The sequence below is a fragment of the Anomaloglossus baeobatrachus genome, chromosome 1 (assembly GCF_048569485.1).
Source record: "Anomaloglossus baeobatrachus isolate aAnoBae1 chromosome 1, aAnoBae1.hap1, whole genome shotgun sequence".
NCBI classification, from domain to species: Eukaryota; Metazoa; Chordata; class Amphibia; order Anura; family Aromobatidae; genus Anomaloglossus; species Anomaloglossus baeobatrachus.
The window spans coordinates 89,341,968-89,367,998 of NC_134353.1; the positions used below are offsets into that span (position 1 = coordinate 89,341,968).

General features: G+C 43.4%; 1 protein-coding gene across 2 annotated transcripts in view; it reads right to left on the bottom strand.

The window, feature by feature from the left end:
- The window catches only part of FAM184B (family with sequence similarity 184 member B), a 163,945-nt gene extending 149,944 nt beyond the window's left edge, over positions 1 to 14,001 (bottom strand). The window contains exon 1 of one of the 2 annotated variants that reach the window (XM_075333617.1): positions 13,619 to 14,001. In XM_075333617.1, the coding sequence (XP_075189732.1) occupies positions 13,619 to 13,741 (123 nt within the window). In that variant the 5' untranslated portion in view covers positions 13,742 to 14,001. The remainder of the gene's footprint in view (positions 1 to 13,618) is intronic. The other variant, XM_075333610.1, reaches the window with a different exon arrangement.
- Positions 14,002 to 26,031: the final 12,030 nt, after the last annotated feature.

Genomic DNA, 26,031 nt, shown 5'->3' on the forward strand with positions numbered 1-26,031 from the left:
ACCGCAACAATGATGTCGGATAAGGACTACAAATATAAAAATGCGCTGGGGATTCCACAGGTAGGAGGAAGGTCACAGGGCTCCTATCTGGCCACTAACATGGCCATTAAACCAGGGTCTTACAATTCAATTCGCTCATCTCTACAAGTCCTTTTTTTTTACTTTTTTGGGCCTTTCGCTGCATGACAACCCACGGGCACCCTATGATTATACTGTAAGGAACACCAAAAAGAAACAGAGTAGCTTTTTTGTCTACCAACTTAAATACTGCAGTGATTATTGCCCTCAGAATCTAAGCAGCTAATTTCTGAAACTACGATGGTGGCAGTCAATCAGCACCACCTCCACTACTTGTGATCACACATGATTGCAGTGCTAGCTGCTGATTTAGGGTATCCTCACACTTGTGTATATTGCAATCACATGCTATCAAAAGTTTTATTGCATAGCTCTCGGTCCATTGTTATACAATACAAAAGAAAGAAAAGAAAAGAACCAGTTCACCAATATCAGGTATTTGGAGGAACCACTGTGTCTGCATGGAAAAAGCTCAGCCAAAGCCAACAAAATCCAGAAATAAGAAAATATATCCATCGGACAGACCAGGTAAAAGAAACTTCTTTATTTGAAATTCTTTAAAAATTCAATAAGCAGTAATGGCAGACTTGGCACCGACAGATAATAAAGAGTAGCAATCCAACACGTTTCGGCAATGGATTATGTCTTAGTCATGGTGTCTATGACTAAGACATCCATTGTCAAAATCGGTTGGATTGCTGATCATTATTATCTGTCGGTGCCATGTCTGCCATTGTTGCTTATTGATTTTTTAAAGAATTTGAAATAAAGAAGTTTGTTTTACCTGGTCTGTCCGCTAGATATATTTCTACTTTTTGAATGATATACAATGGTGCAGTGTCGACTAACGCATTTTTTCTGATGCAAAGTTGACATGATAAACAATTGCTGCATGATGCAATTGGCAACTTATCTCAGATGCACCCATACAAGTCTATGGGTGCCTACAAATCATCAGACTGTACACGGATGTCTTCTGATGTATGCCAAAGCAAGCTAAGGTGAAAATAAAAGTACAATAGGATGATATGTGATAAAAGAGGGGTGAGGTGATTGAATAAATCTCCTCATCTGGGGTGGTCGTGTGAGACACAACCCCTATGTAGGCATAAAGGCTGCTGCAGATCCACGGGTGTAGAGAACCAAGCCGGAATATAAAGAGGTAGAAAGTGGTTCCTCAGCACTGTTATGTAACCAAGTGATAGGTTAGATGAAGTTAACAGGTTTGTTTATCTACGCGTTTCGAGGCAATCTGTTGTTATGGTTTTATCCTGAAGAAGAAGCCAGATCACCTCGAAACGCATAGATAAATAAACCTGCTAATTTCGTCCGACTAATCGCTTGGTTACATGGCAGCGCAGAGGAACCACTTTCTACATCATTGTAATCTGATATACGACACACAATGGAGAACATGCAGAAATAAATTCTCCATATTCTCCTCACCTGTGCTCTGATTCTCCCATGTGAGAGGATCGAATCACAGGAAAATGATACTCAGCTCATGCTCCCCGCAGGTGTTGAGCTTAGTATGATTTGCGTAATGCATCCGATTCTTTCACATGAGAGAATGATTGCCAGTGTGACAGAACCCTTACATTGGATGCCGCCAAGGAGTTAGTGACACTTTATGTTACGAACCGGCGCCGCCATAGCCGTAAGCAGCCTGCTGCGGTTCCTGTTGCGCCCAGGCGCCGGCTTCCATTCTTGGCCGTGCCTCGGGTCGTCCAGTTGGCTGCTTCTTCCACCACGTCTAAGTGTGGAGAGGCGGCTAGTGCACATGCGTGCGCTGATTTGCCCCAGCCAGAGTCTAAGTCCTCAGTTCAGGCTACTGAGCATGCTCCCACAATTAATCCTAACAGCCTCTTTGCACAGGTACTTGGACTTCGTGCTGTGTCTAAGTTCTGGGATGTGCCTACTGAGCATGCTCAGGCTGATAGTCTGATTTCTGAGTCTGTTGTTCAGGCTACTGAGCATGCTCAGGCACTTAGTGCATTAGAGGCTAGGTCCGGTAAGGACCTCATTGAGCATGTCCGTGAAGTGGCAGACCCTGATAGGACAGAGGGTGTGAGGTGTCCTGATGACGTGGCCACTCCGGACTGGCTTGCAGAGGCCCGCCCCTATGATTTGGCACCTCACGATTGGTCATCAGACGATGACTGGTGAAGTGTTTGGGGCGTGGCTGCCATGAGGTCATCTATGACGTGGCAATTCCGGATAGGCCACTGGTGACGTTGCTGATGGCATGGCGCTCTGATATTAGACCTTGGTGGTTCCACCCCGGGTTTGGGGAGGACCCAGGTTATAAAAGGGGCTGGAGACAACATGGAGGTGCGCAGTCTTCACTCATATTCATTTAGAGGTCATGGTGGCATAAGCCTTGTTGGAAGCGGTAGGTAGGGCTAGGCGAACGGTGCCTGTCATGCCAAGATTTGTGGCTCAGCCCATGAGGGTCAGGCGCCGTGCTTCCTTGCTACCGTTTCTTTTGTGCTATAGCAGTCCAGTGGCGTTAACTGGGCTGCGGCTGCTGCGTCACCTGTCCGGTTGTGCCTCCTACGCACACGGACAGCATACCTGCTGCGTCACCTGTCTGAAGAGTGCTCTCTACGCACACGGACAACACACCTGTTGTGCCACCTATCCGGTTGTGCCTCCTCCGCGCACGGACAGCATACCCAGGACCCCTGTGGAGTTAACAGGGTGTTCCAGGATTGGGTGTGTGAACCTATTATCTTCCTTGCCTTCCCAGTCAACGCTACTGGTATGATCCCTTGGCTTGACGTGTCCTATACACACGTGGCCATTCGCGTAGTGACCAGAAACACTAATCGAAGGACCGCTTGGCCTGTTGTGTCTGACACACGTGGCCGACAGGGCGCTGTCGCAGCGGTCTTCTCGGTCAACGCTACCTGGTCATCATCCGGCCTGACGTGTTCCCTGCACACGTGGTCGGGGTTGCGCTAATTCCACCGAAACGCTAACTGGGTTGTCGTCCGGTCTGACGTGTCACTGCACACGTGACCGGTTCCCTGGGTTATCTCAGAGCCATCCAGCTCTATAGTCTCCGCCTAACCCACAAGGTGCCAGCAGCTCCATTACCATCTGGATCACGGTGGGCCCCGACTGGCGATTGGGATATATACCCCCTGGTCCTAATCTGCCGGTCCCCCCGTAACACTTTATAATGATTGTCATTCTTAGCTGATTGGATTCTTGCATTCATCCTGACTGCAAGATCCGGATTATCCTGGATTCTAAAGAACTAAACAGCTAAGAATTGCCTGGTCTGGAAGCTCACATTTTATTACTTATTTAGATAGGTTCTAAGGGGAAAACTTTTCTCCTTGCGGAGACTGACACACCAATCTGGCTGCAAGTGAGGAGACTTATAGCTGCAATGCTCCTCTGGGAAATATGCAAATTGTCTCTTCAGGGTGGAAGTAGACAAACTCTAGTGCCATCTATTGGAGGGAGCAACCCTAAAAGTCAAAAGTGGATCTTTAACGAGCCTTGTCATATGACTTATGCCAGATCAGAACCTCACTATGGAGACATGGGCAATCACCCAGAAACACTGTGTATGGAAATTGAGGTTCTGATGGCATAAATCCTGTCATATGACAAGGCTCATTAAATGGTCACTTTTGACTTTTAGGATTGCTACCTCCAATAGGTGGTACTAGAGATTGTCTACTTCCTCCCTGAAGAGACAATTTGCATTACTTTATTAGAGAATTTTGAGTTTATAAAGGGAACTTTTCAAATTAGTTATAGTAGATAGCAGCTAGTGTCTGTCACTCTGGAGGACCAAGCATATTGGAATGTTACAAACCATTGATTTCATTGTGCCCCATGTAATGCTTCATTTTACCACTCTGGAGGACCTGGCATATCCAAATGCTACAAACCATTGATTTCTTTGGGCCCCATGTAATACTTCATTTTACCACTAAGGAGGACCTGGTATATCCAAATGCTACAAATCATTGATTTCATTAGGCCCCATGTAGTGCTTTTACCACTTTGGAGGGCCTGGCATATCCGAATGTTACAAACCATTGATTTCATTGGGCCTCATGTAATGCTTCATTTTACCACTCTGAAGGACCTGGCATATCTGAATGTTACAAACCATTGATTTCATTGGGCCCCATGTAATGCTTCATTTTACCAGTGGTGGCGCTGCAGGAGAATGTGACACACTTGTTTGTAGTGCAACATAAGCTGATCTCTGGAGATGACTGCACCAGAACACCGTGCGATTGGTTCTTCTAATGAAAGGATTGTCTAAAGGCCGCGTCACACGCAGCGATATCGCTAGCAAGCGCACCCGCCCCCGTCGTTTGTGTGTCACAGGCAAATTGCTGCCTGTGGCACACAATATCGTTCGGAGCCGTCACACGGACTTACCTGCCTAGCGACGTCGCTGTGGCCGGCGAACCACCTCATTTCTAAGGGGCGGTTCGTGCGGCGTCACAGCGGCGTCACTAAGCGGCCGCCCAATAGAAGCGGAGGGGCGGAGATGAGCGGCTGTAACATCCCACCCACCTCTTTCCTTCCTGATTGCCGGCGGCCGCAGGTAAACTGTAGTTCATCATTCCCGGGGAAACACAAGTAGCGATGTGTGCTGCCTCGGGAACGACAAACAACCTGCGTCCTCAACAATCAACAATTTTTTGAAAATGAACAATGTGTCAACGATGGACGATTTGGTGAGTATTTTCCATCGTTAATGGTCATTCCTTGCTGTCACACGCAACGATGTCGCTAACGATGTCGGATGTGCGTCACGAAATCCGTGACCCCGGCGATATATCATTAGATACGTCGTTGCGTGTGACGGGGCCTTAAGAGTTATTTATGTTCACATGACATCTCTCACATGTGGATGAAACCACCGAGCTTTGCAAGAGGAAGATGCTTCAGGACATGATAATATTATATTCCTGAAGCATCTCTTTGGGGCATTTTTTAAATTTTATTTTTTTGCGGCATTTTTTCAATTGCCTTTTGCACGGGCGTTTTCCAATCTTTTTTCGCTCTATTCAACAATGAAGAAACTGCTATTAAAAATAGTGGAAAGGCGCTCAAAAGACACCCGCATGTTTTCTGACCCTTCCATTGACTTGCATTATATAGACCATTCTTTCAGTGGTTGAGTCTTGAAGTGGTCAGATTACTTCTTTTCGCCATTTTTGAAACCTGAAGGGGTTAAAAGATGCTCAAAAGCCTGAACATATGCACATCAAGTCGTTGTTCCTTAGACATACATATGCTTATTCTGCTAAGTGTTTTCGCAGTGCTTTTTTTGCCAAGTTTCAGTGTGTACCCGCCTGAAAAAGACATTGTGTGCACACACCCTAATGCAGCCAACCCATGCAAATCATTGTAGCGTTCTATGAACATTTTTGCTATGTTCGCTAGAATCAGACGCTCCGTCCTCTATTTAAATTCATATTTGGAAAAACAAATCTACATATTATACCTCATCCAGCAGTAATTTGGAATATAAAAAATACATGAAGGGGCTCTGTCCACCGAGGAGGAATAATAGGATAATTGCTCATTGTGACTCAGCTGTTTGTCATTCTGTGCACTTCTATCTTCAGAGATAAATTTATAGTTCTGTCAAAACAGTGTTTTACAATCAAGTTCATTTTCAATACAATGACAAGTAACATTTTCGCATTAGTATTCTATATATATCACACACAGATAAATTGGGAATTTGTCTGCATTTTGCAGATCTTTTCCAAGGAATGCACAGGTGACCGTGAAAAGTCCTGCGCTAGAAACAACTAGGGAGGGAGGATTGGATCATGGCAAAGAGAATAAATTGTTAAAGAGCATCTGTCAGGGCAAACTGACGTCCCATCCTAAACATATCACCTGCCCTAACAATACGGATATGTACACATGGTGCGTATTTACAGCAGATTTTTCTGCACCAAAATTAGTATTAGAAGGAAAAACGCTGTGTAAAATAAGTTTTTCATGCATTTTATGCCTTTTTACTTGTTTTTTTTACCCATTCATTTGAATGGGTGAAAAATGAGGCAAAGACAGGAAAATATTTGACATGCTGCAATTGATGGAGCTCGGTAGGTGTAGAGCCAGCGTCCCTGAAGAGACACCAACTAAGCGCATCGGCCGGGTCACGTCCTCACCCACACCCTCCCAGCCGTCCATGTGTGCTGCTGCCTCCTTCTCCCCCAGTGGACTGTGCATGCTGCACAGGCTCCCCGGGAATGTGCTTAGGTTGTGCGTGCTTAGGGCATGACATTTCCCTAAAATATGTATTTAAGGCACCCTCCCATTAGAGGAGGTGCCTACGCAACACCTTCAGCAAGTCAGTGTCTCATTTGTCTAGCTAGTTGTCAGGTTCCGTTGTCTCTGTTTCCGTCATCTGTACCTGACTCTGCCTTCCCATACCTATCTGTCCCTGCCATGCCCACCATTCCTGTTCGTACCTGCCTGCCTATTTACCTCAGCCTTTTTGCCTGTACCTGCCTGCTGTTGCGTCATTACTTGAGTCCGTCTCCTGCCTTAGGATTCAGCTGCCACAGTCCTAGTCACAGCCCTGGGAGTGGTACCTAGCATCTGCCTTGCTGTGGGCGCTTAGTTAAGCCCCTTCCTCTATTATTATAAAGGGTAAGCCCAGGTCCCCCTGTGGCCCAGTGGGTCCACTTATTCTGCTCACTACCCTTACACCGGCTACAAGAATTACAGCAGGCCAAATGACCACAGGTGCACTGGGAGCATAGTTTGCAATCCCCATAAAAGTTTTTTTTCTAGACATAAAACCAATGGATTTTTGGAAAAATGGTACCATCATTCTTCAACAAGATGTCCTACATGTGCTTGGTTGAGTCTGTCATTTATTCCTGTCAGACTCTAATGAAATGGCAGAATCTGCTGTCACGTTTATTAAAGCACCACTCCAATGTTTTGGGTTTTTTTAGCACTGGAGATATTCACCCTTCATAATTTTTCGGCTTTGCTCCGGTCCAACAGCGCCATCTTGTGCCTGTAACTTCTGACTGTCCATAAGTTAAAAGTTATGTCACAAGCTCTCTCTTCCAAAACAAGTCTATGAGAGTTAGAACAAGACTCTCATAGAGTTGTATTGAGTTATGATCTCCGGCACGCTACATGAAACACTAGAGCTGCTGGCTGGTCACAAATCACCGGAGATGGACTGGAGAGCTGGCAACATGTGAGTATAAGACAGGGGACTTAGATTAAAAGTACCACTCCAGCGCTAAAAAAACTGAAGAGTTGGAGTGATGCTTTAAGATGATGCATCACAGCTGCACCTTGGCTGAATGATACGTGAGCATTGCATAAATTCTTCAAAAAGAGAGGATAATGTCACATTCAACCATGATTTCCTAATAATTCATACATTGTTAGATATCTCTTAGACCTAATAATGCTGATGTAGTTACTTTGAAAATGCTTTTTGAAAGTTTTCCCAACAAATATTGATTTTTTTGTTTTTTCCTAACACAAGAAATGTTTTGATTTTTTTGTGACTTGTACGTTGCATTTGTGGAAATTTCCAATTTCTAAGGCAGACAAAATATGCTGCAAATATAGCAATGTCATAGTGCAATGTGTCACGTGTGGTAGGGAAAAAGTTGGCGTATAGCCATAGCCTAAGAATCCATGCAGACAGCAAAGCCAAGCATGTACCCTACACAGCGCCAGTCATGGAGTCTGTATAATCCTATATTACAATCTCGTATAATGCCACTATGCCATGCTAAGGTGATTCTGTGAATAACTATACCCTCCATTGCAGTAGAACTGCATATTTGGCGCCCCTGAGGTGTCAGTCGCCAGAGGGTACTGTGGCTCAATTAAGCTGCAGTATTCATCTCGGATAGTGAGGGGGTCAATCACCGGTGTTTCCACATTTACACTTTAAATACAGTTTAGGTGCCTTTTCACTGGGGACTGGACTAGGGTAGATAAGGGGGTGGCCATCACGAAGCATGGGATTTTCCCGGTCACTATGACAACTACCTGGGGGGCGGGTACCACTTTGGGTAGAAGTAGGAGCAACCTTCACACAATAGTCAGTTAAGTCAAGCCGGGACTTCATTTCTGGCGACACAACACCACTCTTCTTCTTTTCTTCTTTCACGGGGCCTGAGGCTTGGAGTGGGATGTTCAGCCTGGGTTCCTCACTCCTGAAGTGGCAACTCTTAGAAAGGACACTTTCAATATACCGGTGGCCACCTCTGACTTAACCGGAGTTGGCTGGAGCCCAACACAGCGGTGACCGATACCTCTCGGCAAGCTAAAGAACTGAGTAAACCACCTGGAACTGCAGAGACTGTGTCAGCCTTTTGATTGCCAGCGCCGCCGCCCCGCGCTTCGGCGCCGACGGCCATTACACTACCTCATCCTCCTCCCCGGGGCCCGCTCCACCTGTGGGGAGCAGAAACTAGTCTGATCTTGGTCTGATTTATATGGTTGTCTGAATGCACCCTAAGAGAAATAGTAACAGCAGTAACTTCTGGCCAATCAGAGCTGTGGTCAAGAGATGGTGGAGACGGACCAAAGCAGCATCGGGAACAATAGAAGATGGCCACCTTAAGTATTTTACTACACACAGGGAACATGCGTTATTGATACTTGTCCAATGATGAAATTAAAACAAAAACTTGAAAGTTTTAAATTCAACCAACCCTTGCAATGTAATGTTAAAGGGGTTATCCAGTTCTTTCAAAACTAATAGCCTATCCTAAGATTGGATGTGCTGGCACCCCCAATGATTAGCCTTCTGAAGGGGCCACAATGCTTAGTTATACTTATACAGAAAGGCACAGCACAGCACTGTACTCCTACTTTAGCGACTGCGCTAACTATGGCAATTTGTGTCCCATTCACTTGATGAGAGCAAAATGCCACTGGGGTACATTTTGGGGAAATGATTTGGGTTCTCTTTGTAAAAAAGTAATACATTTTTGTCACGGGTGACTAGGGGACACAGGGGGACCTATGCTGGCCCTAAGACTGGGGCCCCTGCGCTCACCCTCACCCCTGAGGTACCTTTACTGGTAGGGAGGTCTGGGCCCCTTACCTAGCCCTGTCTGCTATCCAGCCCTGACTCGCGTACCCCCAACCCAGGGGTGGGCTGGACAAAAAGTAATAAACTTCCCACAAGACAAAGACAAGGGGGTAAAACTAAAACTCATGCACACTGCAAATTTTCCACAGAGGGGAAACAAAAAGACACCAGAGGGGATAAACCAAAGGGAAAGGAGAAAGTCACACCAGGGAAGTTTCATACACCACAGACAACAAATCACTGGTCACCAAATGGAAAATCGCCACAGAGGCCGGGATATTGCAACAGCAAAGCAGATGCTATCTTCGGCAATAATTCTGAAAACTCCCCGGACATAAGTAGGAGACCAGCTGAAGGTGGTGATTAGCAACCTGATTATCTGAGAAGCCACACACTGCTCCAAGAGGCATTAACTCCTAAAGTGCCTTAAGAAGAGGTGATAAAACAACTGACGCCCCGCAGAACAGAGCTCAACAATAGAAGCCAGGTTGCTTGTTGGATTCTGAAGTGTGTACCGAGTCCAACCTGGTAGTAGTAAACTGCGGGTGCTGATCCAGTTGGCGCATGATAGGTTGTCTGTCGGACTCAGTGGTGTGGACACAGTCTTACATGGTAGTAGTGACCGTGCATGACTGTTTTAATTAATATCTACCAGGAGCACTCTAACTACGTATTACCAGCCGGCTAAAACAGGTTTGATGATAAGTCCAAAATGACACTCTATTTGTAGATGTGGTGTGAATATCAGGAGCTTTCCTGGTGTATATGACAAACCTAGCTCTGAAGGTGATTATTATTATTATTATTATTATTATAATTATAATGGGCTGTTTCCGCTTGTATGTGTGCAGGGTGACCAGTGACCACCATCCATACCTTCCATAATGGTTGTCTGCAGTTAGAAGACAGAAGACAAACTCCAGAGATCAAACTATAGATCTATAAAAAAAAAAATTCTTAGCATGTTCAGAAAAGAGCGTGGAACGTGTACATTTTATGTTTTTCGTAGAAATGTGATCTAAGATGTTTCTGATGACCGGCATGGTGTTTTAACTATTATTATTATTATTATTATTATTATCGTTTCGACCTAAACCTCCGGAGTATTTGGTGATTCCAGATTAAAAATAAGGCTGGGGTCAACAACCATATATTATCTCATGCGAGAGAATTGGTCCAATTATGCTAATGACACTCGGCTCAAACTCTGAGTGTAATTTACTGTTTTTCTCAGATGAAAGAATTAGAGAACAGCTAACGAGAAGATGAGAAATGTTATTTCTCCATCTTCTCCGTTGCCTGTGTCAGTGTATATCAGATGCCATATGAGTACAGGCCAATGTTTTGCACGCACCCATAGACTTATCTGGGAGCGTGCCTTTAGATTTGCGCTGCCACTCCCAGCGTGCTTGTCAGGTTCAGGAAAGTAAAAAGCGAATGGAAAGGGGAGGGAAACCCTATGTCTAGGGAAAAGGAAGATAGTGATCCGTGTCCGAACCTACAGCTCGTCCCTGGGGTCCCTCACCATCCTAGATAGGTTCCGCACCTATGTGCCAAGCGACATACCTGACACTAGGTATCCCTAGTGCTGGATCCTAAATAGGGAATGGATGGGATGAGCTCTTCATCAACCCCACTAAACACTAGAGAAGATACAAGAAGGACACACGGGGGAAAATGCATGAACTACTTATCTATAGATGACTCAGGTAGAAGTTCAGCAACGCAACAGCAACGATACAATAGATGAGTACAAGCCACCTGCTTGGAACCAGAGCTTGAACGAACAGAATAATATCACCAGCACAAGTCCAGGGAAGATGGGAATTCTGATAATCAGCTGGAAAGAAGGAGATCTACGCTGGGTCCTAAAGGGGAACAGATGAAAATCCAGCAGGAAAGCTACCTAGTACAATGAATACTAACAGCAGGAACAATGGAAAGTTAGGGAGCATTTTGCCCAGTCAAACGCTGTGACCTTCTATTGCCACAAACCACATGATTGTCTGTCACCTATGACACACCCGTGACAATGCTGTGATTTTTCTTTCATGCTGCATCGGCACTAGAAAACAAATCACTCATGTATACAGTCATGGCCGAAAGTGTTGGCATCCTTGAAATTGTTCCAGAAAATGAGGTATTTCACGTAGAAAATTATTGTAATTACACGTTGTGTTATACACATGTTTATTTCCTTTCTGTTGAAACCAATACAAAAAAAAAAAGCAAATTGGACATAATTTTACAAAAAAAACTCCTAAAATGGGCCAGACAAAATTGTTGGCACCCTTAACTTAATATTTGGTTGTACTCCCTTTGGAATAAATATCTGCAATCAATCACTTCCTATAACCATCAACAAGCTTCTTACACCTCTCAACTGGAATTTTGGACTCTTCTTTTGCAAACTGCTCCAGGTCTCTCATATTTGAAGGCGCCTTCTTCCAACAGCAATTTTAAGATCTCTCCACAGGTGTCAATGGGATTTAGATCTGATCTCATTGCTGCCACTTCAAATCTCTCCAGCGCTTTATTTCCACCCATTTCCGGGGGCTTCTTGAAGTATGTTTGGGGTCATTGTCCTGCTGGTAGACCCATGACATAGGACACAAACCCAACTTCCTGATACTGGGCACTATATTTTGACCAAAAATCCTTTGGAAATCTTCAGATTTCATGATGGCTTGCACACAATCAAGGCACCCAGTGCCAGAGGAAGCAAAACAAATCCAAAACATCTTTGAGCCTCCACCATATTTGACTGTAGGTACTGTGTTCTTTTCTTTGTAGGCCCCATTCCATTTTTGGTAAACTAATGAATGATGTGATTTATCAAAAAGCTCTATCTTCGTGTCATTTGTCCATGAGATGCCTTCCCAGAAGGATTTTGGCTTACTCACGCACATTTTGGCAAACTGCAGTCTAGCTTTTTCATGTCTCTCTGTCAGCAATGAGGTCCTCCTGGGTCTCCTGGTATAATGTTTCATTTCATTCAAATGTTGACGTATATTTTGTGCTGACATTTATGTCCCCTGATCCTACAGAACAGCTTGAATTTCTTTGGAACTTGATTGGGGCTGCTTATCCACCATCCGGACTATCCTGTCTTGCAAACTTTCATCAATTTTTCTCTGCCATCCACGTCCAGGGAGATTAGCAACAGGACCATGGGTTGTTAAGTTCATGTTTATGTTGCACATTGTGGACAAAGGAACATTAACTTCTCTCAAGATGGACTTGTAACCTTGAAATTATTGATATTTTTCATCAATTTTCGTTCTCAAGTTTTCAGACAGTTCTCTTCTCCTCTTTCTGTGCTCCATGCTTAGTGTGGCACACACAGAGACATAATGCTAAGATTAAGCCAACTTCTCCCCTTTTTATCAGGTTTAAGGTGTGATTTTCATATTGCCCACACCTGTTACTTGAATATGAAAGAGCATCATGCTTGAAACGAAACAAGGTTGTTTACCCACAATTTTGGAAAGGTGGCAACAATTTTGTCCAGGCCATTTCTAGGGTTTTGTGTGAAATTATGTCCAATTTGCCTTTTTTTTTTGTCTTTTTTGTGTTGTTCTAATACACACAAAGGAAATAAACATCTGTATAGCAAAACGTGTAATTTCAATAATTTTCTGCGAGAAATATTACATTTTCTGGAACTATTTCAAGGGTGTCAACACTTTCGGCCATGACTGTATACGTCAATGTGATTGAGAGACCCTCAACTCTATATGAAATGCAAAACATTATGAAATCCATCAATCTTCTTGCAGATATTGAATCGGTTGACGTATGACCGGAGATGTTCAGCCCTCGGATTTATTGTACCAGCCCGATTAATATTCAGCGAAACGTAGACTTAAAGTCCATTAAAAAATATTAAAGTGTTTTGATACAAATTTTTCTGTTTATATTGAATCATTTTCTTGAATCTCATATCTGTACAGTGACATTTCTATATCAGCACACGTCTATTTAATCCATTCTTCGATCATGTAAATTAAATATAATGACTTTGGCAGGCTATTATTTTATCGCCTACGGTATATTCTACTGCACTGCCACTGCACCATTTTAAATACGGATAATACATTTGCACCAAGTATTTTTACCCCCCGAAAATTCACATTAAAGACATTTACACCCTTGAGAATCTAATAAAGGACAAATTACAAGACGAAAACAAGTTTCATGGGCAATGTACCTCTTGGTAAATTACCTATATGATATGAATTACTATTCTGGAAAACGAGAGACGTAGACGTCTTCAAGGACGTTAAATGAAGTATTCATGCGTCTTCGAGTGTATTCAATAAGCATACTAAGTAACGATAATCACAAAATACAAGTGGATGGAGAAGGGGTTTGACATACGAGCGTGGCGGCATATCGTACCCCCGTCTGATGTCTTTCTAATGGAGGTGGTATGACGGATGGGATGCTTTGGTGTCTTACCTTAGTTAGTTGAGCAATTTTCTTACACATCTTAACATGCAGTTCTTGAGTGTATTCCGGCGATAGCAGAGGGCTCGGTTTGGATCCATTATACATGCCATGCTGATTTTTTCCCGAGGCCATTCTTCTGTTCTTGCCTCTTTTTAACACAAATCAGCAAGTGGATTTCGGACTACGCACACATTGACGAGGGGTTTTGTATACAGTAATAGTGGCTGCAGAGGAGAGGCAGCCAAGGCCCCCCTTGCACACGCGTCTCCTGTAACTGCAGATGTCCTGATCCTTCAGAAAGCAGCCAGGCTGGAGAAGCTGCAGCATGTGCTGTATATCTGAGGCTTCCTTATTGGACTAAAAGCTGACAGGGAGATGCCGGGAATTCTTTTTAGCATGCATTTCAGGAGACTGGCAGACAGAAGCGTGAACAGAGCTGGAGACAGGAATATCCTCACCCAAAACACATCGAATATTCACCGCACATCCAGCGTCGGAGACTCTTTCCCATAATGGATCATTGACACCGTACCAGGAAAATTTTAAAGCACGATTTTCTCAAATTTGTATAAATATTTTTTTAGCATTGAATAGATTTTATTTTATTAAGCTTTGTGATTTGATATACAGAACGGCTCCAAACCATTTTCATTTTTATTGCATACTAATTTAATTGCTACCTTCGCGATGTGACGACACATTTTTTTTCCATTCTGCAAAGATATATTTAGAACTGCGGGTTTCAATTAAATTTCTTTTTCTTGTGTCTACCATAGGCAACAAATAACTTGCTTAAATATTTTCTCAAAGTAGGATTATTACCATAATCCCTAGTGAAGGGTGAGTTTATTCAAGTGGAATTGAATTTTAATTCTTATTTTTTGTGATTCTCTTAATAGGCCGCCATTTTGCTTAAAGTGAACCTGTCAGGTGCAATATGCACCCAGAACCAGGAGCAGTTATGGGTGCATATTGCTAATCCCTGCCTAACCGTCACTGTATACACTAGCATAGATAAAGGGATCACTATATAAAGTATTTCTAAAGATCCCATATGATATGCTAATGAGGCCAGCAACTAGTCACTAGGGCGTTAATTCCCTTGGCTAGTCGGCCCCCTTAGGGTGGGTTCACACATAGCGACAGCGACAACGACGTCGCTGTTATGTCACTATTTTCTGTGACGTAACAGCGACCTAGTAAGTCGCTGTTATGATCGCTGCTTAGCTGTCAAACACAGCGACGCAGCAGCGATCACAATGTCGCTACATGTGCAGAGAGCAGGGAGCCGACACTAGCAGCGTGAGAGCGGCGGAGGCTGGTAACGAAGGTAAATATTGGGTAACCACATTGCTTACCCGATGTTTCCCCTGGTTACAGCTTACCACAGCTGCCAGATGCCGGCTCCTGCTCTCTGCTCGTTTCATTTAGTCGCTCTCTCGCTGTCACACACAGCGATGTGTGCTTATCAGCGGGAGAGCAACAATAAAAAAACGAACCAGCACTGTGAGTAACGAGCAGCAATCTCACAGCAGGGGCCAGATCACTGCTCAGTGTCACACACAGCGAGATCGGTAATGAGGTCACTGGTGCGTCACTAAAACCGTGACTCAGCAGCGATCTCAGCAGCGATCTCGCTGTATGTGAAGCACCCCTTAGCATCTAAGCACACCCCTGTGGATATACTAACATGCTAATGAATGTGCAGTGTCAGAGGATGGTCGGGCTCACCTCTCTGCTTCCATCTCATCCAATTCCTGGATTTTGTCTCAGTGCGCATGATCCCGAATTTTCGGTCATGTGTACTATGAAGCCAGGTGTACGTATGCATCCTGGCTTCAAAATCATGTAGTGCGCATGACCGAAAGTCTGGGATCATGTGCACTGAGCCGAAATCCAGGAGTCGGAAGTGATGACAGCAGAGAGGTGAGAGCGACCATCCTCTGATGCTACACATTTATTAGCATGTTAGTACGCCCACTGGGGGCGTGTTTACATGCTAAGGGGCCGACTAGCCAAGGGAACTAACACCCTTGCAACTAGTCACTGGCCTTATTAGCATATCATATAGAATCTTTAGAAATCCTTTTTCTAAAGATCCCTTTATTAATGCTACTATATACTGGGACAGTTAGGCAGGGATTAGCAATATGCACGCAGAACTGCTCGTGGTTCTGGGTGCATATTGCACCTGATTGGTTCCCTTTAACTATAGTTAAACCTGGCAAAATGTTTTGAAAAACAGAAAACAAAAAAAAACTAAATACTCACCTCACAGTTGTCTCTCCAGTCATCCAGTCTTCAGTGCCTCTTAATTCTGCTCCCAGGTGTTGAGACCCTAAGTTACTTCATGGTAGGCTGGGACTTTCAGCCATGTCCAGTCCCTGCGCATGTGTGTTGCAAGGTCACGATAACATGCCACTTGACCTGTACTTCCAGCCATGATCAGGCCGAAGATGACCCTGCGTATATGTGTTGCAAGGCAGCCACATGGACACGCGGTCTGTGTGAAAACATGGACGTGTGCACAAACCCATTGAATTTAATGGGTCTATGTGTGTCCGTGTGTCTGGTACGTGTGGAAATGGACACCACATGTATCAGAAACACGGATGTGTGAAGGAGGCCTATAGCAGGTTCCTACTCGTCCATGCAAATGGAGGTTTTTAAACCCAGAGAGGGGTTTCAGTTCAGAGTAGGTTCCCAGAATTATTAGATATGACTTGACGTGGCTACTGGGCAGATATAGAAATGGCCATTTTTGTATGCTAATTATCTCAATTTTTTCTTAAATTTCCTTTAGCAGTAATGCATGTCTATATTCTTACAGTAATGGTTTACATGCTTTAGCTCTTCAGAGGGCAACTGTCTTTTTTTGTTATTATATGTCATGTTATGAACCTACATGTTAGGGAGTGCTTTCAGTCTTTTTGACTCCACAAACAGGCTTTTAAATAAACGTCAATCAGTATTTACCAATTGACAGTCGTTTACTGCCACCAGATGGGTCCTCTAAAAGGACTCTTAGTTTGAGCTGGTATCAGGTGTTTTTATTGCAGTCTCTTGGGGCTACTTGTGTCTGAATATGCTAGTCTAGGTTCACATAGTGTTTTCCACGATGATCAGTAGCTTCATTGCAGCATACGTCAGATGGCCTAAATCCCATTTTGTGGGGGTTTGGACGTAAGCCTTGAGAAAGCCACTGAACCTAGGGGCAAATGCTATATAAACCCAGCCTTGGATAGCTGGCAGATAAATGGTTTTCAGCTCATAGTCATCCTTCTAGACTCAGTTGAGCATTGATATGTGATGACAGCGGTTTTCTGCCAGGAGATGCAGGTGAGTTCACTGACTTTACTGAGGTCACCTGAGGTCTGGTTGCCTGAGATTACAGGTGGAGGACCATGAGAACCTCCAGCAATGACAAATAACCCAAGTGACATAACCACTGATTGCGTGGCACAGCCACTGCCTGAAGCTCACCGTGGTGCTGTTGTGTTCTATGGCCGCACGTTGTGCATTCAGATGTAGCAGAGCTAGAATCATTGTGGGATCTGTTGTGGATTATGTCGGCCTTGGGTGTTTTGGGCGTTAATAAATTGGGTGTTATTAAATTGGTGAGAGGGTTGTTTTTGTATTTATTTATAAAAAAAAAAAGGATTTTTTGGGTGTTTGTGTTTATTTCTTTTCACTTACAGAATAGTAATGGGGAGGGGGTTTCAGAGACGCATCCCATTACTAATCTAGGGCTTAGCGGAAGCTGTGAGCTGCCGTTAACCCCTTATTATCTTGATTGCCACCGTACCAGGGCAATCGGGAAGAGTCAGGTAAAGTTCTGGGATTGTCATATCTAATGGATGTGGCAATCCTGGGTGGCTGCAAACTGCTATTTTTAGGATGAGGGAGCCAATAAGCATGGGTCTCCCCAGCCTAAGAATACCAGCCCCCAGCTGTTGAGCTTGATCATGGCTATAAAATTTCAAGTTTTATTACCAGATAGTTTTGCCGAATAACTACTCTACAACTTTCTCCTTGGATTGCTGTGTCCACCTGATGGTTGCAGTTTCCTCTGCTAAGTCATACGGCTATTCTGCTCTAACTGTTTTTCAATTTTCTTTTTCTTATAACTCAATAGGACCAATGGAGAGAAACATACCTCATTTATTATTCTTTTTTTTATAGTATTAGACACTTTACAGACGGCGGCAGGGACAACAAGCACAGATAAATCTGGTTAAACAAAACAAAACTGAGGATATAATAATCGTACAATGTGTGTACAATAAAGACACAATTAAACAAAATTACCTTTTAGGAAATATAAAAGTATCAATCTGTACAATACCCAAATTCATGTATTAATTGCATTTATAGAGGATCGTAGTCAGAAAGGAGGTTGGATCCAGCATCAAAATCCATGGTTAAAAAATTCAAGTTTATTTAGAAAATATGTATAAAAAATACATGCAGAAGGATGGAGCAAAGTGCATGAAACACCTTACGCATTTCTGACGTGGAATATTAAAAGCAGTCCTTAGTCATAGGTGTTTATGCAGAGAGAGAAAGCATGTTATATACTAAAGGAAGGGATTCATAGTGAGGTTGGGGAACGCCTTTCGAACTACGGCATCTAGAGGGAGGGGAGAACATCACAGCTGACAAGATTAGTAAGCTTGTGCAGGTAACATATAATAAGACAACAAGAGTTTCATATAAAAAAAATCTATATAAAAATATACATATTCCCATGCAAGATAGACAAGTTTATTTGATAGAAAAGCTAGATAGGCTTATAAGAGATACGGTAGTATGTTATCGCATATATTGGAAAAATATGTATATATTAAGGTACTAGTGTTTTAAATATCGTCATTATATATGGTGAATAAATATATGCATATATATATATGTAGTCACATCATGCATAATCGTGTGTTAGACGTGTTGAGAGTGTGTGTATATATATATATATATATATATATATATATATACTACAAATGTGATAATAATTATCATGCACTATAAATATATGTCTGCACTGTATGATACATGGTCATGTTTATATATATAATGTTTGTTACTATATGTGATGATTGGGGTTATCTAATAAGTTTATCTATTTATTTATTATTTTATATTATTTTATAGGATGTATCTTAAGTCTGAACGGTAGTTTAAGCCATTGGGGAAGTGTACATTTAATTTTAAGATCCATTTCGCTTCCGTATATAAAGGTTTCTGAAACCAGTCTCCGCCTCGATGAGAACGGTTGACCCTTTCAATGTCGATGATCTCAAGACATGTAAAATCTCCATTGTGTGCTTCATAGAAATGTCGGGTGAGACCTGACATGGCTCTAGGTTTAGTAATTTGACCTGAGGTTGTATTGGTTGAAATATATTTTTTATATGAAACTCTTGTTGTCTTATTATATGTTACCTGCACAAGCTTAGTAATCTTGTCAGCTGTGATGTTCTCCCCTCCCTCTAGATGCCGTAGTTCGAAAGGCATTCCCCAACCTCACTATGAATCCTATCCTTTAGTATATAACATGCATAAACACCTATGACTAAGAACTGCTTTTAATATTCCCCGTCCGAAACGCGTAAGGTGTTTCATGCACTTTGCCCCATCCTTCTGCATATATTTTTTATACATATTTTCTAAATAAACTTGAATTTTTTAACCATGGATTTTGATGCTGGATCCAACCTCCTTTCTGACTATGATTGACTACAGCTTGGCCTAACTGATGGATCACGAGCACACCTAGTCCTGTTGCACAGAGCTATATGGTAAGCTGGAGTTTCTTTACATTTATATTTATAGAGGATGCAGTGAAAGGGCTGATTGATCACCTGCGACTGTCTAATGAAGTCAGCTATTAGATTTCCATTCTGACTCGTCAAGTGGAAACCCATGTAAAGGACTACCCCTCTAGGATGCTCATATTTCATTATAAAGCATAAGGAAAGAGGTGGTCGAAATGAGACAATGCCTTTAAATCCAGCAGGTAGCACTTGAGCCTGAGTTTCGTATGTGGTCATTAATATATTTTGTACTGTGATGTGTTTTGCATTAAAATATCAATAGCTATCAATAGTTGGTAATAGGTAAAAGAAACTCAAGGATCATCCATTAGTCTAAATCTGCAGACTGTCAACAATACCGCCCATTCATTCTGCTAAATCCCCTGTGTCACCATGCAGTAGATACTGGCATTTTGCCAGTTCAGAGGAAATCTGTCAATGCTGGGCAGAACTCTGCCAACTAAGTAATTTGGAGTTTCAGAAAAAAAAGCACTTAAGACTATTACTATTCGTATACATTTATTTTTTTTTACTTCATTTTATTGAATTTTAATAATTGGACATGACACACACTGCATTAATCTACTTGGCCATAGGATGGCGTTTCACTTTTTTAAGTGAAAAAAAAGTTTTTTACTTTGGATTCCCAGGTTTTGCCCAAATTTGTTTGTGTGCACACATTTCAGAGATCATGACTCTGACTCATCAAGACCAGCCTTGACAAATAGGTTCGCCTAATGGAAACATGGCATCTAACAGGCGGATCCTTTTCAGCCCCGTGCTGACTGGGTGGGCTGCTGAAGTCCCATTGGCACAGTACAAGAGGACCTTTCTATCACTCGTTCTAATACCTGCACGGATCTGTTTACAGGACACTAGAAACTATAAGGTGGCCTGGAATTAGTGAATTTTCACGGTGTGGTAACATCCCCTGATGAACCCCAGACAAAGTGGGGGAAACGCGTCGGGACTCTTCTGGGAGTTCACTCTCCAGCAAGATAAGTTTACCCTAACTGGGACTTAATCAATTACGGGCCCACAATTAATCTGTTGGTTGGTTGTACTAACCAGAAGTCTTAAATAACTATTCTAGACCCCTTTTTTTCATTTATCCCTAAATGGGAGTCTGTGTATAAGTTGTCCCGATTGGGAACCGTTTACATGACCAACAACAATACCTTTAGTAATCACTCTTGTACTGACTACGCACAATTTGTGACTGAACTACTCTGACTTCAGCACTACCTGCACCCCTTTGGGCTATGGGTCATTTATTGGCACACAGTCAAGTATAGGGGTCATTAGGGATAGCCGACGCTGAGCGGGGGCGCCCAAATCATTATGGTGTATTAACCTCCGCGGCTAGGAAGGAGTGAGATTAGGGATTTGCAGCCTAGCCCCTTGCCTAATACCTTATTGATATCCCTAAATCAATGAACAAACCTACACCGGGCTATACCTCACACTAGACTAATAACCCTTTCAGAGTGTATTTACCTCTGCACGACTTTGGTGTGTGCTCACTGACCGATATAGCTATATATGATACTATGAAATATGGCTTGATTAAACTATTTTAACTTTGGTAAATAAAAATTGTTTTTTAGAGAAGTAATTTTTCGGTCTATTAGCAGATTTTTTTCTCTATTTGGTTTATTATTTATGGTGTTGATTCAAGTTCTTCCTCTTTTATTGCCCCTCATAGCCCATGATGGATAACGCTGGCATCACAATCAGCCATAGCATCGTCCTATCTGTTCTCCCTTGCACAAGAATCCTCGCCCATGCCGTAACTCTTTGCATGCACTGGAATTGTCAGAAATAAAACATTTTCTTGTGAGGGGCGGTGACATTTCTGGTGATGTTGTGACCATTCAGCGCACAGAAAGACAAACAGCTCCCTTATCAGCAAGCATGTTACCAAATCCTCCAGAATCTGGAATGAGGATGATCAAATGATGAAATATGCTAAATATATTGCATAGTGAACACAATGATGCACACATCCCATTTAAAGAGAACCTGTAAGGTAAAAAGTACAGATGAGCGATGTTCGAATTGAACCGTTCGCCAATTTCAAATTCGAGTTGTTTTGGGTGGTGTTCGAGTCATTCGACTCCTACATACAGTCCTGGATGGAGTATGCTGAGCCTTGTAGTTCTGCAGCTGCTGTAGGCTGTCTGTCTGTATGGAGGAGAGCAGACAGCAGCTGCAGAATTACAAGGCTCAGCATCCTCCATCCAGGACTGTATGCTGGAGGGAGAGACGGGGGAGCAGTACTACAAGGCTCAGCATGCTCCATTCACTAGTGTATGCAGGAGAGCAGACAGCAGCTGCAGAACTACAAGGCTCGGCATACTCTATCCAGGACTGTATGCAGGAGTTTTTTGCCCACCAAAAAAATGACGTGGGCTTCTCCATATTTTTGTATGCTAGCCAGGTACAGCAGGCAGCTAAGGCTGCCCCCAACCCCCAGCTGCCTATTTGTACCCGGCTGGGAACTAAAAATATAGGAAAGCTCTTTTTTTAATTATTTCATGAATTTCATGAAATAATTAAAAAAAAACGACATGGGCTTCGCCCCATTTTTGTGTCCAGCCAGGTACAACTAGGCAGCTGGAGATTGGACTCCTCAGCACAGGTTGGCCCAAGCTTTCTGGGCCCCTCTGCTGAAAATTGCAGTCTGCAGTCGCCCCAGAAAATGGCGCTTTCATAGAAGCGCCATCATCTGGCACTGTATCCAACTCTTCCAGAGCCCCTGATGCCGGGTGGCTTGCTGGGTAATAAAGGGTTAATACTAGCTTTTTTTACTAGCTAGTATTAAGCCAGATATTCTTAATTTCAGGCAAGTTTGACCCGGCCATTAAGAATCTCCAATAAAGGGTTAAAAAAAAGACACCACACAGGAAAAAAATACTTTATTAGAAATAAATGCACAGACACACTTAGAGACTACATGTTTATTACTCCCTCTCACCCCTCCACGATCCTGGTCTTCTGTCTTCTTTCTCCTTCAACCCATGCAGCTTTGCTACATCAGACAGCACTGCATGGGAGGAAGACGCTTCTGCTCCCGTGCAGTCTAATCACTCAGTGAGTGAGCAGATGCTGCAGGTTGTAAGCGGTGACGTCACCGCTGCCACCGTTGCAATAGTAATCTGACAGGCGGGTTACTATAGCAACGGTGATCTCCGATCACCTGATTCCCGGCGCCGCTATTCACCGGTTGTGGCATCCAGTCCCTATATGTGGGCTGACTCTGTAAAGAGCGCCGACATGCAGGAACGGGGAGCCAAGCATGTGCCCAAGCATCTCGCCGTTACACGGAGATGCTCAAACGAGCACCGCGTACCAGAGAGATGCACTGACAGGACCTAGCATGACGTCTAGCCATGTGACCAGTCTGTAGCAAATGAGATAATACACACATGACTGGTCACATGCTATGACGTCACGGAAGGTCCTATCATCAGTGCTGGTTACCAGGAGGGCACAGCGATGATCGTAAGGAGAAGCGGCGGGAGACAGAGTGCAGGATGCGTCGCGGAGACCTGTAAGTATAATGGCAATGTTTATTAGCTGTATATGTATATGTATAATGTGTTTGTATGTGTTTGTGTTTTCCTGCCATTGTTTTCAATGAGGTTCAAAGGTGTTCGTCGAACATTCGACGAACACACCCGCCGTTCGACGAACCGAACCAAACTCGAACACTAGGGGGGTGGCTCATCACTAGTAGAAAGCCTTAATAACATGCTGATATGGGGGCCAATCTGTAGGTTAATGGTGTTCTGAAGCTGTCCGGCGCTGACATCGAGAGCACCGCTGCCAGGAAGAAATTAACTTTATTCCTCCGGGCAAGTTAGCAGCGGAGAGACCTCAGTCATTATTTTGTGCATATTGAGCGGCGGCTTTAATTGCACCCCTGACATTGACATCTGACTCTTATGCTATCCGGCTGTCAGTCGGTGCCAGAGGCGCGGACAGTCACCGTTCACTATACAAAGAGCGGTGACTGAAGCCACACCAGCACCATTCCTTACGACTGAAAGCCTGAGGTTGCCAGGAGAAATAAAGTTAATTTACTACTGACAGCGGGGCTCTCGATGCTGGCACCGGGCAGCTTCAGAATGCTACTAACCTGCAAATTAACCACATATTTGCAGGTTAACAGCATTTTGTTACCTGACAGGTTCCCTTTAACATGTCTCTGAGCCCAACATATCCCAGGGTGTCAAGCATACCTCAAAAAATGTTCATCTTATGTTTGGCTTTGCCATTCATCACTCTTAGGCACCAATGTTAAAAAAAGGATTTACGTTTTTACTGGATAACTATGATAGATAACTCTAATGGATGACATAAATCCAGCTGTCACTGATAGGCTCCTATATTAAAAAAAGTACATGTTTAACATATCCAACTAGATGGCACATAATTATATTTAATCAGTATAATGAAAAATCGTAAACATTCAAACCATTAACAGTTTTGCATTGATTATTGCTTTGTGCAGTGTAAATAATTGGCCTTGCTAGCTGACCTGCAAAAACTGACAAAACCCTATCAGAGCACTGTTCCTACCTATACCGGTTCCTTCTGTTCTCCTCTTTCTTTCTCTCAGTTTTCTGGAAGCAATTGTACACAGTGGATCAGAGTGTGGAGAGAGGGGGAAAGCGTCTACATTCCGGGGAGGGCAGAGAAAACCGGATGTAGATAGGAAGGAAAGTATATAAAAGGGAAATCCCTCTAGAAGTTAATCAAGAAAAGCTTGCAATTTTCATATCGCTGTTCTGAAAATGAATGAAGGAAAGAATATAGCAGCCTAAAATTTCATACAGGTTTTTTAACAACAGATGACCACTAACATATGTAATCATCATTTTTTCCATGTCAAAGATGTTTGGATTTTGATATTAAACTGCCCCAATGTGTTTAAAATGATGCATGGTTTTAAAAAAAAATCCATGTATTTATCTTAAAAAATACTTTCTATGCTTAGGTGAAGGCAGAAAATACTTTAGGTTTCAGTCATAGGGGCGGCACTTTTGCTGGGATCAGTCACTGTCACTCAAATTCAGAAATGATTCTTTTTTTTAACTTAGTTACGCCTCCAATATTGTAATTGATTACACCATAGCTCCTTCACCATCACTTCTCTGCTGAGCTCCGCCCATTACGGTCACATGATCGTGATATGAGCTCAAGTCTTTCACCACCATTTCTTCAATGCTGAGCTCCAGAGCTCAACAGTGGAGAAGAGGTGGTTAAGGACCTGTGCTGATTTGGGATCAGGAGATCTCAATGCTTGATTGACTGCAGGTCCTCTGTGGTGCCCACGCGACTGTTATCTTGTATTGAAGTGGATTTACTTTCATTTTATGCAGAAGGGGTTAAGGATTTTTTCCCTTCTGGATGAGATTACTTATAGCCTTAATTGCAGTTGTAAATTCTTATCATCACCTTCTGCTATATTTACCCACTCCTGGTTTCAATACATGCCAGTTATAGATCTTCTATATTGTCCACTTTGAAGTAGCCTGTCTCTGGAGAAGCTGAGGTGTTCGTTACAGGTGCAGCTGTTAAGTTTCCTGCTAGAGAAGCCATGGAGTCCTATTTGTTGCATGTTTCCCCACCCATTTGTCTTACCTTCCTTGTGTTATTTTATTTCAGTAGCACTGGCCTACACACTAGTCAGGGTGAGTTCAGGACCAGCGAAAGCGTAGGCACGTGACAGGACATGGGTGGAACGACCTGTCTAGGGATGTTAGAGAGTGCAGAGATAAGACTCAGGTGAATGTTAAGGTACTGTCACACTAAGCGACGCTCCAGCGATCCCACCAGCGATCTGACCTGGCAGGGATCGCTGGAGCGTCGCTACATAGTCGCTGGTGAGCTGTCAAACAGGCAGATCTCCACAGAAATCAGAGATCAGGCACCAGCGACCTGTGTAACGACGCTGTGCTTTGTAACTATGGTACACATCGGGTTACTAAGCAAAGCGCTTTGCTTATAGTTACTCGATGTGTACCTTGGGTACGTGTGCAGGGAGCAGAGAGCTGGCTTCTAAAAGCTGCGGACGCTGGTAACCAAGGTAAATATCGGGTAACCAAGCAGAGCGTTTTGCTTGGTTACCCGATATTTACCTTGGTTACCAGCGTCCGCAGAAGCCGGCTCCCTGCTCCCTGCACATTCAGATCATTGCTCTCTCGCTGTCACACACAGCGATGTGTGCATCACAGCGGGAGAGCAACAACCAAAAAATGGTCCAGGACATTCAGCAACGACCAGCGACCTCACAGCAGGGGCTGTATGTCACACACAGTGACATCGCTAGCAAGATCGCTGTTGCGTCACAAAAAATGTGACTCGGCAGCGATGTTGCTAGCGATGTCGCTTAGTGAGACGCGGCCTTTAGAAGGTGACCCTTGCTTCCCTCTCCCTATCACCAAGGCCTTCCGTTGTACTCCATGCCTGGTTTTCGTATTGCGTTTAGCCTCATGCCGGGTGTTCTCTCACACCCAGCATGACACCTGTGAGATGAATCACATACCTTGACAAATGGGAGTAAACAAAGGTTTGAAGAAGTCCTCTGCCTTCACTTCTTGATGA